The 20,785-nt window shown below is 44.8% G+C and overlaps 1 protein-coding gene across 7 annotated transcripts in view; it reads right to left on the bottom strand.

Annotated features, from left to right (window-relative positions):
* The window catches only part of LOC128685727 (ankyrin repeat and SAM domain-containing protein 1A), a 368,909-nt gene that overhangs the window by 60,925 nt on the left and 287,199 nt on the right, over positions 1–20,785 (bottom strand). For all 7 annotated transcript variants that reach the window (XR_011392360.1, XM_070088036.1, XM_070088034.1 and 4 more), the window contains 3 exons: positions 3,117–3,227; positions 2,803–3,000; positions 2,455–2,639 (listed from right to left, as the gene is read on the bottom strand). Coding sequence is in view for 6 of the 7 variants with exons in the window: in XM_070088036.1 (XP_069944137.1) it covers positions 2,455–2,639; positions 2,803–3,000; positions 3,117–3,227 (494 nt within the window). In the remaining variant the exon portion in view is untranslated. The remainder of the gene's footprint in view (positions 1–2,454; positions 2,640–2,802; positions 3,001–3,116; positions 3,228–20,785) is intronic.

Below are 20,785 nucleotides of genomic sequence, written 5' to 3' on the forward strand. Positions count from 1 at the left end.
AATTACAGAATAACAGTAAATTCTGCATACTTCTGTAAAATACTGCCAATCTTAATTAAAACACGCCTATATTTTGCATACATATTTGTGGTAATTTTATATTCCTGTATCCCGGTACATCGTGAAACACACTGCCGAACTTCATGTGTATCTTTATTTACGCACTTTACATCAGCTTTGCTTAGATCTATACTATTCTGTCACATAGCAACGTGATCTAAACGAGTCCTGCCCACCACACTACTCATTCATCATTCTTGTATACCACCTAAGCTGCACATGAAACCAACTTTATTGTAATGCTGTAGAGATTAACTAGTTTAATTTTCTTCTATATTGTTATTCAAACTCTATACAAGTCGCTGAGGATAAAAGCATGTTTGAAATTTATCAATAATTTACAGCTATTTAACTAAACCAAAAATTTAACAGAGAAAAGGAGGGAAGAAGCCTTAACGCTGGTTTAAAAAGACACGTGAGCAAACACTAGGGCAGAACTCACGAAATCGGTCCTGGGACCTTGATCAAGGTCCCAGGACTGAAATGTTTCCTAATAAATATGTCCTAGTGTTTGCTCACGTGTCTTTTTAAACCAATCTGACGGTATCTATTCCCAAGTTTTATAATACGCTTAATACTGCAAGCAGCGTGCAAGATAGACAAAAACTGTGCACGAGACCCGGAATCTCCTGCCTACGAGCCTATAAAGGGTAATGCAACCAGTATTTTGTCAGGAGAAACGGAAAAATTTCTTAACTCAGAACTCAAGTCACACTAAGATCATACAAACATTACACGATGGTTAGCACTATATGCTGCCACTAACAACACACCAAGTGGTAAATACTGAAAATAAATTTATACAAGACTGCGACATCATATCGTGTGCTAGAAAGTTTCAATATTTACTATACATTATTAACATACTGGCTCTCAGACACACATGGTCAGCGAGTCCTCGGTAAACCGCAAAGCCTCGCTAATATGGGCTTCTAAGTGGTTCGCCGGTATGGTTCCGGCCAGGGGCTTGTCCATGAGGTGACCCAGAACTGGCTCTCCAGGAGGGGAGAGGGGGGAGTGTCGCACATCTTTCTTGATGACCTATACAGTAGTCTTGAGAGTTACTGGACTTAGTAGAGAGAAGGTAATAGAGGTTTTTACCCTCTGTTCTTCCGAGTACATTACGAGTCTTGCTAAGAAAGATGTCGATTTTCTTCTATGATATATGTTCGAGGATGGTAGAGTAGATGTTGGTGTGACGTCTAGTAAATCTAGCATCTTGAGACGGAAACAGATTCTCTCTTTTTTTTTTTTAGTAATAATCTTAACATAATCTGAACAGAAGAGGGTTTTAAACAGCTCTTCTCCCTACCAACCTCAGATCAAAGAGGATTTACGGTTAATAGAAGATTCACAGACTTTAAAATATTTGAAGAACTGGTCAAAATATCTACTCAAACTATCAAATAATTTGACCAAATGTTAAGAGCCAACAATCTGTTACTGCTATAAGAATGACGGTGAGGAACTTTTGTCAAGACTGATGGACTGAACTCATCGACTCCAGGCAGAGGGACTGATTGCCTCAATCTACTACTCATCTTTCACCGTTTTTCTCTTTATTGGACTGAAGCCACTGACTGGTGAAACGTTTCCACAATAAAGATACAAAAATGCTGCACAAGTGTCATGTATCAACCTTTCGCTTCTCTAAATCATTCATATAACAATCACAACATGTCCGTCTGTCTGTCTGTCTGACACAAACACAATGGACGTGAGAGAAAGTTCAATCATGCCACTTGAATATAAATTGATAAAATACTTCAGGTCTCTTATCTAGGTGTTGTTATTAGCAAAAATAAAGACCAGATAATCATATAAACGAAAACGAAAAATTCATATTCTAAGGTAAATTACTAAACAGCTTTTCAATACGTGGGCGAAGAAATGCTAAAAAGAAAGTAAAAAATACGTGTATTAGGCCACAAATATAATTTGGAGTTTGTGTGTTGTGGATCAGCTTGAAAAGGTGCAGAGAGGAGCTACAAAATGGCTAGCACTTACAAAAATGAATTATAATTATAAAGTTAAAACCTTTAAACATGTCCACGCTGGCAGGAGAATAGAGAGGCGACCACATATAAGGGCTTAAAAGGATTAAAAAAAAAAAAGACTATTTCTCAGTACCCGCAAGAGTCACGACAAGAAGCCACAGTTGTAGGTTGAAAAAATAAGTGGAGCCGAAGAGATACTAGAAAGTTTTTTTTTTTTTTGTAGTGGTAGACAAATAGAATCTATTTAATCAAGAGAAAATAAGTTCAAGAAATTTTTTATAAACATATGAGATGAAAAAAAACTGAAGCCAGAACACCGAGAACATAACTTTGCTCCTGTAGTTATAAACAGGTAATTATTAGCACAATGAAGTGTGTGTGACGTAGAGGAACTCACCATGAAATTTGTGTCGTCGTAGCCGTGGGCGATGAACAGGTCCTCGTACTGGGGCAGACCAAGGGCGCGCAGCCACCCTCCCACCGTCATCTCCCCAGCCTCCATGACGCCCATATCCACGCCCATCACGCCCTCGTTGCTCGACACAAGACCCAGGCCCTGCTGTGACGGCGACAACGACAACCCTAACACACACACACACATTTAGTAACTTTCCAGGGATATATAGTATATTTACAATAATAATCACGATGGTAAATAAGGAAACGTAATTCTTGATCTGTATACACTTCCTGCTCATACCCTCCACGCCCACATCTACCTTGAGCTCTTACCCAACGTACTCACCTAATCTGGTCTGAAACTCGTGTTCGAGTTCGGCCATGAAGACACTTTCCCTGGCCACGCCGCCACCGAAGCTGGCCATGATGTCCTGGATCCTGGCCCACTCCTCGGCCTCCTCCAGGGGAGACAGCAGCCCCATGCCTGAGCTCACACTTCCGGGGGTGTCACGAACGTTCAGACTACCCATGCTATTCCGACATCCTACAGGAGAAACATTACATAAGGAAAACAGTACACCAGTGGTGAAACGTTTCCTTCAAGATATGTCTACATTGTAAATGTGTGTGTTATTCCTACAGAAGGTATCCTGGACGTACCTCTATCCACAGAGGACCTTAGGGATGAGGGTGTAGCCAGCGAGCGGGGACGTTCTAGGGCAGACACCTCCCCAGTTCCCTCCATAGGGATGATACTCCCGCGGAAAAGCCCTGCAAGAGGCAAGCATAGTAAGGATTAGCGTTCAAGTTTTATATTCATCAAGTAAGGCGCCACACACTCGAGGCACCCTGACACAGTTACAGAAAAGTGTACACAAAATACACACTTCTCCAGTGTGTAAAATATGTTCACTGCCTGATCCAGTGCTTAAGCCTTAACCGGAGACATACTGTATGTTCTAACCTTCCTGTGATCCCTCTAGCTTACCTTAATATTAATATACCTTCGTATGGATGATCTAGTATAACTTCCTTTCAGCTTCTTGTTGGGAATTCCCAGAGTTAACTCTGTATTGTCACTGAATATTGTAGAATATAGACTTATGGTCAGTGGTGCAGCTACTGGGAAGGAGGGGGTTAAGGGAGCTGGAGCCCCCAGAGAGAACTACTTTTTTATTCAATAGTTAATTTTCATAATTAAATTAACAAGTGACCACACAAGTATGACAGTTTAAGACATTTCATATACCTACTGAAAATCGTACATTTTAAAGACGATTTCTTTGATTTTTTTCTGCATCTTATGTTAAAGCCCCACTTTTTCCAGCATCTTACATTTTCACTTTTTTGTCCAGTATCATTATTCTGGTTACTACTAACAGAAAGTTTGGTTTGAGGCTTTGTGTGATCTTCAGAATTTGTGATGGAAAGTCTTTCACTTGACTCCTTTCCACTTCCATCACTGGGAGTTGATCGTTTTTCTTTCAGTGTCTGCAATCTGAAGGAGGGGTGGTAATGTTGTAGTTTTATAACTGTAGTGTAAGCGCACCACTGGCAAGACAGCGATGGAGTGAATGATAAAGTTTTTCTTTTTGGGCTACCCTTCCTTGGTGGGAAACTGCCTGTAAGCCCCACTTTTTCCAGCATCGTATGTTAAAGCCACACTCCCCGACTGAAAACTTGGGTTAAGCCGCCCCTCCCCTCTCCCCAGTGAAATCTAAAGTCCTTCCACCCAGCCTCAACTAAAACAGTGTCGCTTGCACTTAAGTTTGGAACAAACAGGAGACTACAAGATTTGACCTGTCCAGGTGTGGATGATGATACAACTTGTATTACGTAGATGTCTCAGTAACAGGTATGTCACCTCTGTGTTACAGTACTGTTGCTACCTGTTACAGTACTGTTACCACCGTGTTACAGTACTGTTGTTACCACCGCGTTACAATACTGTCGTTACCACCGTGTTACAGTACTGTTACCACCGTGTTACAGTACTGCTGTTACCACCGTGTTACAGTACTGCTGTTACCACCGTGTTACAGTACTGTTACCACCGTGTTACAGTACTGCTGTTACCACCGTGTTACAGTACTTTTGTTACCACCGTGTTACAGTACTGTTACCACCGTGTTATAGTACTGTTACCACCGTGTTATAGTACTGTTACCACCGTGTTATAGTACTGTTACCACCGTGTTATAGTACTGTTACTACCGTGTTACAGTACTGCTGTTACTTCTGTTATAGTACTGCTACAAGTGGCATAGATTCATTACTATCGGTACAGTGTTAATAATCTTTTAACTAAGAACTAATTTCCGGTTATTCACAGGAAGTAACTGACGCTACGCTCCATTTATTGAAATTCTTTCACCCACAAGCACACACTTCTTCACACGTCAGGTTTGACAGACCGATGGACAACTGGAGGACTACGGACAACTGGCGACCTATGGACAACTGGAGGACTACGGACAACTGGCGACCCATGGACAACTGGAGGACTACGGACAACTGGCGACCCATGGACAACTGGAGGACTACGGACAACTGGCGACCCATGGACAACTGGAGGACTACGGACAACTGGCGACCCATGGACAACTGGAGGACTACGGACAACTGGCGACCTATGGACAACTGGAGGACTACGGACAACTGGCGACCCATGGACAACTGGAGGACTACGGACAACTGGCGACCTATGGACAACTGGAGGACTACGGACAACTGGCGACCCATGGACAACTGGAGGACTACGGACAACTGGCGACCCATGGACAACTGGAGGACTACGGACAACTGGCGACCCATGGACAACTGGAGGACTACGGACAACTGGCGACCCATGGACAACTGGCGACCAATGGACAACTGGAGGACTACGGACAACTGGCGACCTATGAACAACTGGAGGACTACGGACAACTGGCGACCTATGGACAACTGGAGGACTACGGACAACTGGCGACCTATGGACAACTGGAGGACTACGGACAACTGGAGGACTACGGACAACTGGAGCTGCACACAATATCATAGCTCCTCACTGTTTACAAACATCAAATATGATGTATTGTCATTTCCATTAGGTTCTGTTATCCGTCGATTCAAAGGAAACCCTTCACAGAACCCAACAGTTCTGGAATGTGTCTGCCGGACTTAAGTACTTCAATGGTGTTATTTCTGAAACAATGCTGTCGTCTAACATCTTCAATTTTATATTTGGAAGGTTGACAACCCCAGAGACGATAATACTTGGTGTAGGATCTTGAAAATTCTCAAGGTATATATATATCTAATCTTCCTTATCTCTTATCCAAGAATGGTTCTATTGTTGCTGACGATGGTGTATATACAGATAATTTACCAGATTCTTGAACTTAATACCGAGGGCGTTCTAATACACCTTGCTGTCAAGGTTCCAACACACCTTGCTGTCAAGGTTCCAACACACCTTGCTGTCAAGGTTCCATCACACCTTGCTGTCAAGGTTCCAACACACCTTGCTGTCAAGGTTCCAACACACCTTGCTATCAAGGTTCCATCACACCTTGCTGTCAAGGTTCCAACACACCTTGCTGTCAAGGTTCCAACACACCTTGCTGTCAAGGTTCCAACACACCTTGCTGTCAAGGTTCTAACACACCTTGCTGTCAAGGTTCTAACACCTTGCTGTCAAGGTTCCAACACGCCTTGCTGTCAAGGTTCCAACACACCTTGCTGTCAAGGTTCCAACACACCTTGCTGTCAAGGTTCCATCCCACCTTGCTGTCAAGGTTCTAACACACCTTGTTGTCAAGGTTCTAACACACCTTGCTGTCAAGGTTCTAACACCTTGCTGTCAAGGTTCCAACACGCCTTGCTGTCAAGGTTCCAACACACCTTGCTGTCAAGGCTCCATCACACCTTGCTGTCAAGGTTCCAACACACCTTGCTGTCAAGGTTCCAACACACCTTGCTGTCAAGGCTCCATCACACCTTGCTGTCAAGGTTCCAACACACCTTGCTATCAAGGTTCCAACACACCTTGCTATCAAGGTTCCAACACACCTTGCTGTCAAGGTTCCAACACACCTTGCTGTCAAGGTTCCAACACACCTTGCTATCAAGGTTCCAACACACCTTGCTGTCAAGGTTCCAACACACCTTGCTATCAAGGTTCCAACACACCTTGCTGTCAAGGTTCCAACACACCTTGCTGTCAAGGTTCCAACACACCTTGCTATCAAGGTTCCAACACACCTTGCTGTCAAGGTTCCAACACACCTTGCTGTCAAGGTTCCAACACACCGTGCTGTCAAGGTTCCAACACACGTTGCTGTCAAGGTTCCAACACACCTTGCTGTCAAGGTTCCAACACACCTTGCTGTCAAGGTTCCAACACACCTTGCTGTCAAGGTTCCAACACACCTTGCTGTCAAGGTTCCAACACGCCTTGCTATCAAGGTTCCAACACACCTTGCTGTCAAGGTTCCAACACACCTTGCTGTCAAGGTTCCAACACACCTTGCTTTCAAGGTTCCAACACACCTTGCTGTCAAGGTCCAACACCTTGGTTTCCATCACACCTTGCTGTCAAGGTTCCAACACACCTTGCTATCAAGGTTCCAACACACCTTGCTGTCAAGGTTCCAACACACCTTGCTATCAAGGTTCCAACACACCTTGCTGTCAAGGTTCCAACACACCTTGCTGTCAAGGTTCCAACACACCTTGCTGTCAAGGTTCCAACACACCTTGCTGTCAAGGTTCCAACACACCTTGCTGTCAAGGTTCCAACACACCTTGCTATCAAGGTTCCAACACACCTTGCTATCAAGGTTCCAACACACCTTGCTATCAAGGTTCCAACACACCTTGCTATCAAGGTTCCAACACACCTTGCTGTCAAGGTTCCAACACACCTTGCTATCAAGGTTCCAACACACCTTGCTGTCAAGGTTCCAACACACCTTGCTGTCAAGGTTCCAACACACCTTGCTGTCAAGGTTCCAACACACCTTGCTGTCAAGGTTCCAACACACCTTGCTGTCAAGGTTCCAACACACCTTGCTGTCAAGGTTAGAACATAAGAACATAAGAATGTAGGAACACTGCAGAAGGCCTACTGCTACGTCAAGGTCCAACACACCTTGCTATCAAGGTTCCAACACACCTTGCTGTCAAGGTTCAACACACCTTGCTATCAAGGTTCCAACACACCTTGCTATCAAGGTTCCAACACACCTTGCTATCAAGGTTCCAACACACCTTGCTGTCAAGGTTCCAACACACCTTGCTATCAAGGTTCCAACACACCTTGCTATCAAGGTTCCAACACACCTTGCTGTCAAGGTTCCAACACACCTTGCTATCAAGGTTCCAACACACCTTGCTATCAAGGTTCCAACACACCTTGCTGTCAAGGTTCCAACACACCTCTATCAAGGTTCCACACCTTGCTATCAAGGTTCCAACACACCTTGCTATCAAGGTTCCAACACACCTTGCTATCAAGGTTCCAACACACCTTGCTATCAAGGTTCCAACACACCTTGCTATCAAGGTTCCAACACACCTTGCTGTCAAGGTTCCAACACACCTTGCTGTCATCAAGGTTCCAACACCCCTTGCTATCAAGGTTCCAACACACCTTGCTATCAAGGTTCCAACACACCTTGCTATCAAGGTTCCAACACACCTTGCTATCAAGGTTCCAACACACCTTGCTGTCAAGGCTCCATCACACCTTGCTATCAAGGTTCCAACACACCTTGCTATCAAGGTTCCAACACCTTGCTATCAAGGTTCCAACACACCTTGCTATCAAGGTTCCAACACACCTTGCTATCAAGGTTCCAACACACCTTGCTGTCAAGGCTCCATCACACCTTGCTATCAAGGTTCCAACACACCTTGCTATCAAGGTTCCAACACACCTTGCTATCAAGGTTCCAACACACCTTGCTATCAAGGTTCCAACACACCTTGCTATCAAGGTTCCAACACACCTTGCTGTCAAGGCTCCATCACACCTTGCTATCAAGGTTCCAACACACCTTGCTATCAAGGTTCCAACACACCTTGCTATCAAGGTTCCAACACACCTTGCTATCAAGGTTCCAACACACCTTGCTATCAAGGTTCCAACACACCTTGCTATCAAGGTTCCAACACACCTTGCTATCAAGGCTCCAACACACAATTCATTAATAGCCTCATAATCATACAATCTATCAAGGCATTTTATTTAGTTCAGACAATGTAGATTTCAAATCTTCCCAGACAACGGTAGAAAACTTGAAACCCAGGGATAAACGATAGATAATAATCATATTGATAACTAGACGCTACGAAGGCAATTTCTAAATGCTAGTTTCGTAGGTAGCAGCCGTTGAGGCAACTGCTACTAGTGTATACATGTAGTGACAGGATGTCCAGCTTGAAAACACTTTCCAAAACTATAAAAAGGCGAAGATAATAAGTAAAATTGAAGTTTATTGCCCTGGTGGCAAATTCGTTGTTGCAATATCAGCTGTAATAACACACAGGTGAAGGGCTGGACATACACACCACACACACACACACACACACACACACACACACACACACACACAACACACACACACACACACACACACACAACACACACACACACACACACACACACACACACACACACACAACACACACACACACACACACACACACACACACACACACACACACACACACACACACACACACGAAATAGGTCAAGTTTCTATCGACAAGTGCCTTTGACAAGTAGTAACTACTGCTACACAAACACACACGGTAAGTGAAGCAAGACCACGGATGGGTAAACAAGTCCATAGATAGTCAAACGAGTCCAGGGATAGTCAAACAAAATCAGGGATGGGTAAACGAACAAGTCCAGGGATGGGTACATAGCAGCACTATTTTGAAAACATTTATAAATATATGTTGAGAAACATCTTGTTTATCAGTAAGCCAGCAGGATATGACGAGCAGGGAGCGTTATACCAGGTTAATGAAAACTTACAAGCTCTTTCATCACACTAATATATATATATATATATATATATATATATATATATATATATATATATATATATATATATATATATATATATATATATATATATATATATATACATACACGTTAATAAAGCGCTTCACACTTCCCACAGTTATGAAAGTGCATGATAAATTTATTTGAATAAAATGTTTGATATTAAACAAAATTGACTACAAAACAATGAAACTGTGTCTTAGTAATGAGAGTTGTACAGTGTATATGGACAGTCGCCAATAATATGATGAAAGACAGATATACTTAACAATATAATACAAGTACGAAAAATATAGCAGCTAGTAATATAAAGTTGGGAATTAGTCTACAAGCCAATACTAGCATTAAGAATTAAGGCAAAATGTTAAAACTACTGAAAAGTATGTGAGGGTTCGGTAATGGAGACGTTAAAAGTTAGGTCGTGGGAAATAATAAAGATAATTGAGATGAATACATGAAGCAAGGAGCACAAGTGTAACAAACAACGTGGGGATAATTTACAGTATGGTGAACAAATGTAGTTGATTCACAGATAAGAGAGAACTGCAAGAAATAAACGAAATGGAAAGATTCGGCATTATATCCATTACAAAACATGTAGAAGGGAAGAAAAATATATAATAAAAAGTACTGGTACTAAATAATGGAGTAATTAATGATAAAGTTTGTAAAATAAAGTGTTGGAAGAAGACAAAACATGTAACAAACTATAGTAGTATCCGAGAGTATGGTATACAACACAGCGGGAGTGGCGGTACCGACCTTCAGAAACAATTATAGTCTTCACACACTAACATGAAAACTAGTCGACTGAACGACTATACAAAAACAACATTAACTAATGAAGGGTTTCAAAGAATAGTAACTGAAATTTATAATGTTTCATAAAACAAAAGATCAAAGAGAAAGAGAACAACAAAACGATGACAAAAATAGACTAGAAACAAACAAAACGGGAGAAAACTTAATGGACAGCAACCGTCATGTTATCACAGGTGGACACACTTCCAGGTGCTGCCAGTCACGTGCTCAACAGCTACTTCTTTATCATATGTATTAACTTGTTATAATGCTGATTAAAAAATGTATATTGTAAGCAGCAGTACAGCAAGTTAATAATATTAAAGGGAAAATTAATGAGAAGGTATGTGTCAGCAGGTGGTCATGTGTAGACAACCTGTGACATGACACTGGTATATGTCAGCAGGTGGGCATGTGTAGACAACCTGTGACATGACACTGGTATGTGTCAGCAGGTGGTCATGTGTAGACAACCTGTGACATGACACTGGTATGTGTCAGCAGGTGGTCATGTGTAGACAACCTGTGACATGACACTGGTATGTGTCAGCAGGTGGGCATGTGTAGACAACCTGTGACATGACACTGGTATGTGTCAGCAGGTGGGCATGTGTAGACAACCTGTGACATGACACTGGTATGTGTCAGCAGGTGGTCATGTGTAGACAACCTGTGACATGACACTGGTATGTGTCAGCAGGTGGTCATGTGTAGACAACCTGTGACATGACACTGGTATGTGTCAGCAGGTGGTCATGTGTAGACAACCTGTGACATGACACTGGTATGTGTCAGCAGGTGGTCATGTGTAGACAACCTGTGACATGACACTGGTATGTGTCAGCAGGTGGGCATGTGTAGACAACCTGTGACATGACACTGGTATGTGTCAGCAGGTGGGCATGTGTAGACAACCTGTGACATGACACTGGTATGTGTCAGCAGGTGGTCATGTGTAGACAACCTGTGACATGACACTGGTATGTGTCAGCAGGTGGTCATGTGTAGACAACCTGTGACATGACACTGGTATGTGTCAGCAGGTGGTCATGTGTAGACAACCTGTGACATGACACTGGTATGTGTCAGCAGGTGGTCATGTGTAGACAACCTGTGACATGACACTGGTATGTGTCAGCAGGTGGGCCTGTGTAGACAACCTGTGACATGACACTGGTATGTGTCAGCAGGTCATGTGTAGACAACCTGTGACATGACACTGGTATGTGTCAGCAGGTGGTCATGTGTAGACAACCTGTGACATGACACTGGTATGTGTCAGCAGGTGGTCATGTGTAGACAACCTGTGACATGACACTGGTATGTGTCAGCAGGTGGGCATGTGTAGACAACCTGTGACATGACACTGGTATGTGTCAGCAGGTGGGCATGTGTAGACAACCTGTGACATGACACTGGTATGTGTCAGCAGGTGGTCATGTGTAGACAACCTGTGACATGACACTGGTATGTGTCAGCAGGTGGTCATGTGTAGACAACCTGTGACATGACACTGGTATGTGTCAGCAGGTGGGCATGTGTAGACAACCTGTGACATGACACTGGTATGTGTCAGCAGGTGGGCATGTGTAGACAACCTGTGACATGACACTGGTATGTGTCAGCAGGTGGTCATGTGTAGACAACCTGTGACATGACACTGGTATGTGTCAGCAGGTGGTCATGTGTAGACAACCTGTGACATGACACTGGTATGTGTCAGCAGGTGGTCATGTGTAGACAACCTGTGACATGACACTGGTATGTGTCAGCAGGTGGTCATGTGTAGACAACCTGTGACATGACACTGGTATGTGTCAGCAGGTGGGCATGTGTAGACAACCTGTGACATGACACTGGTATGTGTCAGCAGGTGGGCATGTGTAGACAACCTGTGACATGACACTGGTATGTGTCAGCAGGTGGTCATGTGTAGACAACCTGTGACATGACACTGGTATGTGTCAGCAGGTGGTCATGTGTAGACAACCTGTGACATGACACTGGTATGTGTCAGCAGGTGGTCATGTGTAGACAACCTGTGACATGACACTGGTATGTGTCAGCAGGTGGTCATGTGTAGACAACCTGTGACATGACACTGGTATGTGTCAGCAGGTGGGCCTGTGTAGACAACCTGTGACATGACACTCATGGTATGTGTCAGCAGGTGGTCATGTGTAGACATGTGACGACACTGGTATGTGTCAGCAGGTGGTCATGTGTAGACAACCTGTGACATGACACTGGTATGTGTCAGCAGGTGGGCATGTGTAGACAACCTGTGACATGACACTGGTATGTGTCAGCAGGTGGGCATGTGTAGACAACCTGTGACATGACACTGGTATGTGTCAGCAGGTGGGCATGTGTAGACAACCTGTGACATGACACTGGTATGTGTCACAGGTGGGCATGTGTAGACAACCTGTGACATGACACTGGTATGTGTCAGCAGGTGGTCATGTGTAGACAACCTGTGACATGACACTGGTATGTGTCAGCAGGTGGTCATGTGTAGACAACCTGTGACATGACACTGGTATGTGTCAGCAGGTGGTCATGTGTAGACAACCTGTGACATGACATTGGTATGTGTCAGCACGTGGGCATGTGTAGACAACCTGTGACATGACATTGGTATGTGTCAGCACGTGGTCATGTGTAGACAACCTGTGACATGACATTGGTATGTGTCAGCACGTGGTCATGTGTAGACAACCTGTGACATGACACTGGTATGTGTCAGCAGGTGGTCATGTGTAGACAACCTGTGACATGACACTGGTATGTGTCAGCAGGTGGTCATGTGTAGACAACCTGTGACATGACATTGGTATGTGTCAGCAGGTGGTCATGTGTAGACAACCTGTGACATGACATTGGTATGTGTCAGCAGGTGGTCATGTGTAGACAACCTGTGACATGACACTGATATGTGTCAGCAGGTGGCCATGTATAGACAACCTGTGACATGACATTGGTATGTGTCAGCAGGTGGGCATGTGTAGACAACCTGTGACATGACACTGGTATGTGACAGCAGGTGGGCATGTGTAGACAACCTGTGACATGACACTGGTATGTGTCAGCAGGTGGGCATGTGTAGACAACCTGTGACATGACACTGGTATGTGACAGCAGGTGGGCATGTGTAGACAACCTGTGACATGACACTGGTATGTGTCAGCAGGTGGTCATATGTAGACAACCTGTGACATTAACTAAAGGAAATTAAATAGGAGAACTGGGACTCGCACTTCTGCAGAACAAAGCCTTGGAAACAACCATGAAATTTATGAGCCACAATGTGAAGGAAATAATAATGAAGCAAGAACAGTGCCTGACACTTGTGGAAAAAAACAAAATGGTTTTACGGAGCTGGAAGGTGACGTTTGCCACCAGAGGTTACTACAGTGGGGGTTACTACAGTGGGGGTTACTACAGTGGGGGTTACTACAGTGGTGGTTACTACAGTGGGGGTTACTACAGTGGAGGTTACTACAGTGGGGGTTACTACAGTGGGGGTTACTACAGTGGGAGTTACTACAGTGGAGGTTACTACAGTGGGGGTTACTACAGTGGGAGCTACTACAGTGGAGGTTACTACAGTGGTTACTACAGTGGGAGTTACTACAGTGGGGGTTACTACAGTGGGGGTTACTACAGTGGGGTTACTACAGTGGAGGTTACTACAGTGGGAGTTACTACAGTGGTGGTTACTACAGTGGGGGTTACTACAGTGGGAGCTACTACAGTGGAGGTTACTACAGTGGGGGTTACTACAGTGGGAGCTACTACAGTGGAGGTTACTACAGTGGGAGCTACTACAGTGGAGGTTACTACAGTGGGGGTTACAGTGGTGGTTACTACAGTGGGGGTTACTACAGTGGAGGTTACTACAGTGGAGGTTATTACAGTGGAGGTTACTACAGTGGAGGTTACTACAGTGGGGGTTACTACAGTGGGGGTTACTACAGTGGGAGCTACTACAGTGGAGGTTACTACAGTGGGGGTTACTACAGTGGGGGTTATTACAGTGTGAGTTACTACAGTGGGGGTTACTACAGTGGGGTTTACTACAGTGGGGGTTACTACAGTGGGGGTTATTACAGTGTGAGTTACTACAGTGGGGGTTACTACAGTGGGGTTTACTACAGTGGGGGTTACTACAGTGGGGGTTACTACAGTGGGGGTTACTACAGTGGGGGTTACTACAGTGGGGGTTACTACAGTGGGGGTTACTACAGTGGGGGTTACTATAATGGGAGGTTACTACAGTGGGGGTTACTACAGTGGGGCTTACTACAGTGGGGGTTACTATAATGGGAGGTTACTACAGTGGGGGTTACTACAGTGGAGGTTACTACAGTGGGGGTTACTACAGTGGGGGTTACTATAATGGGAGGTTACTACAGTGGGGGTTACTATAATGGGAGGTTACTACAGTGGGGGTTACTACAGTGGGGGTTACTATAGTGGAGGTTACTACAGTGGGGGTTACTATAATAAGAGGTTACTACAGTGGGTGTTACTACAATGGGAGGTTACTACAGTGGGGGTTACTACAGTGGGGGTTACTACAGTGGGGGTTACTACAGTGGAGGTTACTACAATGGGAGGTTACTACAGTGACTACTACAGTGGGGATTACTAGTCGGGGTTACTACAGTGGGGGTTGCTACAGTGGGGGTTACTACAGTGGGGGTTACTACAGTGGGAGGTTACAGTTACTACAGTGGGGGTTACTACAGTGGGAGTTACTACAGTGGGGGTTACTACAGTGGGAGGCTACTACAGTGGAGGTTACTACAGTGGGAGGCTACTACAGTGGAGGTTACTACAGTGGAGGTTACTACAGTGGTTACTACAGTGGGGGTTACTACAGTGGAGGTTACTACAGTGGGGGTTACTACAGTGGGGGTTACTACAGTGGAGGTTACTACAGTGGTTACTACAGTGGCTGTTACTACAGTGGTTACCACAGTGGGGGTTACTACAGTGGGGGATACTACAGTGGGGGTTACTATAATAAGAGGTTACTACAGTGGGGCTTACTACAGTGGGGGTTACTATAATGGGAGGTTACTACAGTGGGGGTTACTACAGTGGAGGTTACTACAGTACTACAGTGGGGGTTACTATAATGGGAGGTTACTACAGTGGGGGTTACTACAGTGGAGGTTACTACAGTGGAGGTTACTACAGTTTACTATAATAAGAGGTTACTACAGTGGGGGTTACTACAATGGGAGGTTACTACAGTGGGGGTTACTACAGTGGAGGTTACTACAGTGGGGGTTACTACAGTGGAGGTTACTACAGTGGGGGTTACTACAATGGGAGGTTACTACAGTGATTACTACAGTGGGGATTACTACAGTGGGGGTTACTACAGTGGGGGTTACTACAGTGGGGGTTGCTACAGTGGGGGTTACTACAGTGGTTACTACAGTGGGTGTTACTACAGTGGGAGGTTAGTTACTACAGTGGGGGTTACTACAGTGGGAGTTACTACAGTGGAGGTTACTACAGTGGGAGGCTACTACAGTGGAGGCTACTACAGTGGAGGTTACTACAGTGGGAGGCTACTACAGTGGAGGTTACTACAGTGGTTACTACAGTGGAGGTTACTACAGTGGTTACTACAGTGGGGGTTACTACAGTGGGAGGTTACTACAGTGGGAGGTTACTACAGTGGGGGTTACTACAGTGGAGGTTACTACAGTGGTTACTACAGTGGGGGCTACTACAGTGGGGGTTACTACAGTGGTTACTGCAGCGGTTACTACAGTGGGGGCTACTACAGTGGAGGTTACTAGAGTGGTTACTACAGTGTAGGTTACTAGTGGGGGTTACTACAGTGGGGGTCACTACAGTGGGGGTTACTACAGTGGGGGTTACTACAGCGGTTACTACAGTGGAGGTTACTACAGTGGGGGTTACTGCAACGGTTACTACAGTGGGGGTTGCTACAGTGGGCGTTGCTACAGTGGGGGTTACTACAGTGGGGGGTTACTACAGTGGGAGGTTACTACAGTGGGGTTACTACAGTGGGAGGTTACTACAGTGGGGGCTACAGTGGGAGGTTACTACAGTGGGTTACTACAGTGGGAGGTTACTACAGTGGGTTACTACAGTGGGAGGTTACAACAGTGGGAGGTTACTACAGTGGGAGGGTACAACAGTTGGAGGGTACAACAGTTGGAGGGTACTACAGTGGGGGCTACTATAGTGGGGGCTACTACAGTGGGGGTTACTACAGTGGGAGGTTACTACAGTGGGAGGTTGCTACAGTGGGGGTTACTACAGTGAAAGGTTGCTACAGTGGGAGGTTACTACAGTGGGGGTTACTACAGTGGGGGTTACCACAGTGGGAGCTTACAACAGTGGTGGTTACTACAGTAGGAGGATACTACAATGGGGGTTACTACAGTCGGGGTTACTACAGTGGGACGTTACTACAGTGGGACGTTACTACAGAGGGACGTTACTACAGTGGGACGTTACTACAGTGGGAGCTTACTACAGTGGGGGTTACTACAGTGGGAGGTTACTTTAGGTAGGATAATTGATTCGTTATGTAGGATAATTGACTCAAACGTAGATGTTAGGGAACTTCAGGAGGATTTAGACAAACTCTATTCTTGGTCAGAAAAGTGGCAGATGCAGTTCAATGTAGATAAATGCAAGGTTCTGAAGCTAGCGAGTGTCCATAACACTAGCACTTATAAGTTAAATAATGTAGAACTTAGCCATACAGATTGCGAAAAGGACTTGGGGGTTATGGTGAGCAGCAACCTTAAACCAAGACAGCAATGTCTAAGCGTACGTAATAAGGCAAATAGATTACTGGGATTTATATCAAGAAGTGTAAGCAACAGAAGTCCAGAGGTCATACTGCAGCTTTATACATCATTAGTAAGGCCTCACCTAGATTATGCAGCTCAGTTCTGGTCTCCATATTACAGAATGGACATAAATTCGTTAGAAAACATTCAGCGTAGGATGACTAAATTAATACATAGCATTAGAAATCTTCCTTATGAAGAAAGATTGAAGACTCTTAAATTACATTCACCTGTTAGACGAAGAATGAGGGGAGACATGATCGAAGTGTATTAATAAAGGGGATATTAATTAGGTCTTGAGGATCTCTCTCTAAGAGAGAACCCGCAGTAATGGATTTAAATTAGATAAGTTTAAATTTAGAAAGGACTTAGGAAAGTATTGGTTTGGAAATAGGGTAGTTGATGAGTGGAACAGTCTACCTAGTTGGGTTATTGAGGCTAGGACTTTGGTAGTTTCAAATATAATTTGGATAAATACATGAGTGGGAGGGGTTGGATTTGAGTGGGACTTTCACATCAGAGCTTATTTCTTGGGTAGCATTGAAAATTGGGTTGGGCAAATGTTTTGTTAGTGGGATGAATTGTAAAGGACCTGCCTAGTATGGGCCAACAGGCCTGCTGCAGTGTTCCTCCTTTATGTACAGTGGGAGGTTACAGTGGGGGTTACTACAGTGGGAGGTTACTACAGTGGTGGTTACTACAGTGGGAGGATACTACAGTGGGGGTACTACAGTGGGGGTTCTACAGTAGGAGGTTACTACAGTGGGGGTTACTACAGTGGGGGTTATTACAGTGGGGGTTACTACAATGGGGGTTACTACAGTGGGAGATTACTACAGTGGGAGGTTACTACAGTGGTTACTACAATGGGAGGTTACTACAGTGGGAGGTTACTACAGTGGGAGGTTACTACAGTGGTTACTACAATGGGAGGTTACTACAGTGGGGGTTACTACAGTGGTGGTTACTACAGTGGGATGTTACTACAGTGGTGGTTACTACAGTGGGATGTTACTACAGTGGGAGGTTACTACAGTGGTGGTTACTAGAATGGAAGGTTACTGCAGTGGGAGGTTACTACAGTGGGGGTTACTACAGTGGGAGGTTACTACAGTGGTGGTTACTAGAATGGAAGGTTACTGCAGTGGGAGGTTACTACAGTGGGGGTTACTACAGTGGGGGTTACTAGAGTGGGAGGTTACTACAGTGGTGGTTACTAGAGTGGGAGGTTACTACAGTGGTGGTTACTAGAGTGGGAGGTTACTACAGTGGTGGTTACTAGAGTGGGAGGTTACTGCAGTGGGGGTTACTACAGTGGTGGTTACTACAGTGGGAGGTTACTACAGTGGTGGTTACTAGAGTGGCAGGTTACTACATAAGAACATAACTACAGTGGGGGTTACTACAGTGGGGGTTACTAGAGTGGGAGGTTACTACAGTGGTGGTTACTAGAGTGGGAGGTTACTAGAGTGGGAGGTTACTAGAGTGGGAGGTTACTAGAGTGGGAGGTTACTGCAGTGGGAGGTTACTGCAGTGGGGGTTACTACAGTGGGGGTTACTACAGTGGGGGTTACTAGAGTGAAAGGTTACTAGAATGAGAGGCTACTAGAGTGATAGGCCACTAAAGTGGGAGGCTACTAGAGTGGGAGGCTACTAGTGAGAGGCTACTAGTGAGAGGCTACTAGTGAGAGACTACTAGTGAGAGACTACTAGTGAGAGACTACTAGTGAGAGACTACTAGAGTGGGAGGTTCACTCACGAAATCGTAATGACACGATTACAAACAAACCGTATCACGGGTGGGGTTTGAACCCACGATCAGTCTCAAAACTCCAGACCGTCGCCGCGTTAGCCACTGGGCAGTGGCTAACGCGACGGTCTGAAGTTTTGAGACTGACCGCGGGTTCAAACCCTACCCGTGATATGGTTTAGTGGGAGGTTACTACAGTGAAAGGCTCCTAGAGTGAGAGGCTACTAGAGTGAGAAGCTACAAGAGTGAGAGACTACAAGAGTGAGAGACTACTAGAGTGACTACTAGAGAGGCTACTAGAGTGAGAGACTACTAGTGGCAGGCTACTAGAGTGAGAAGCTACTAGAGTGAGAGGCTACTAGAGTGAGAAGCTACTAGAGTGAGAAGCTACTAGAGTGAGAGACTACTAGAGTGACAGGCTACTAGAGTGAGAGACTACTAGTGACAGGCTACTAGAGTGAGAGACTACTAGTGACAGACTACTAGAGTGAGAAGCTACTAGAGTGAGAAGCTACTAGAGTGAGAAGCTACTAGAGTGAGAAGCTACTAGAGTGAGAGGCAACTAGAGTGAGAGGCAACTAGAGTGAGAGGCAACTAGAGTGAGAAGCAACTAGAGTGAGAAGCAACTAGAGTGAGAAGCTACTAGAGTGAGAAGCTACTAGAGTGAGAAGCTACTAGAGTGAGAGGTTACTAGAGCGAGAGGCTACTAGAGAGGCTACTAGAGTGAGAGGCTACTAGAGAGGCTACTAGAGTGAGAGGCTACTAGAGTGAGAAGCTACTAGAGTGAGAGGCTACTAGAGAGGCTACTAGAGTGAGAGACTACTAGAGTGAGAGGCTACTAGAGAGGCTACTAAAGTGAGAGGTTACTAGAGTGTGAGGCTACTAGAGAGGCTACTAGAGTGAGAGGTTACTAGAGTGGGAGGCTACTAGAGTGAGTTTACTAGAGTGGAAGGCTACTAGAGTGAGAGGCTACTAGAGTGAGAGGCTACTAGAGTGAGAGGCTACTAGAGTGAGAGGCTACTAGAGTGGGAGGCTACTAGAGAGGCTACTAGAGTGAGAGGCTACTGGAATGAGAGGCTACTAGAGTGAGAGGCTACTAGAGTGAGAGGCTACTAGAGTGAGAGACTAGTGAGAGGTTACTGGAGTGGAGGGTTAGTGCAGGTGCAAAATTAATGTCAGAGTTAGTATAATGGGTTATTTTCAGTTAAAAAGCCAAAGACTAGGTTTATATTGTAGATAGGCTTTTCGGAGAGGTCGAGCTAACGCGTCAAGGCATTGCAGATGTTTAGTGGACCATCAGCTCAGCCTGGAAGTGAACACAGCAAGGTGCTGGGTGTCTCTCCATATAGTACCCGTGTGCAAGTCGTGTACTTTTCCGATTCATAATCATACGAACGTAGTTTCCTACACCGATAGTCACCTGGAACCCAACTGTGGTTTCTTTAAAAATAATATGTTTTAACTTGCTCCAACGTTACTAGTGACTTCAGAGTTAAGAGAGTGCGGGAAAAATAGTCCGAGAAAAAGATATCCCCGTGGAAGACTGGTAATGTGTGAATATGGAGTACCACCAGGAGTCAGTGTCCATAACTCATTACTAAAATTTCTGTACCTCGAGGTAGTTGGGCTGAAGAAAAATGTAGGATGATGTACATAAACCAGACATTTAAAGGCAAGATCGAAAAACTGAAAAATTACCTGAAGAAAAAAAGGGCAAAGGAAACTACTACACAACATCATACACACGCAAAAAAATGTTTAATGAAAGTAAAGTAGAGAAAGCCACACTTAACATGACGAAAAAATAAGAAAAACCTAGGGAATAAGAAAGCAGAGTACAGAGGCAGGAAAAAAGAAACCTGATTGACCC

This window comes from Cherax quadricarinatus, chromosome 23 (assembly GCF_038502225.1).
Source record: "Cherax quadricarinatus isolate ZL_2023a chromosome 23, ASM3850222v1, whole genome shotgun sequence".
Taxonomy (NCBI): domain Eukaryota; kingdom Metazoa; phylum Arthropoda; class Malacostraca; order Decapoda; family Parastacidae; genus Cherax; species Cherax quadricarinatus.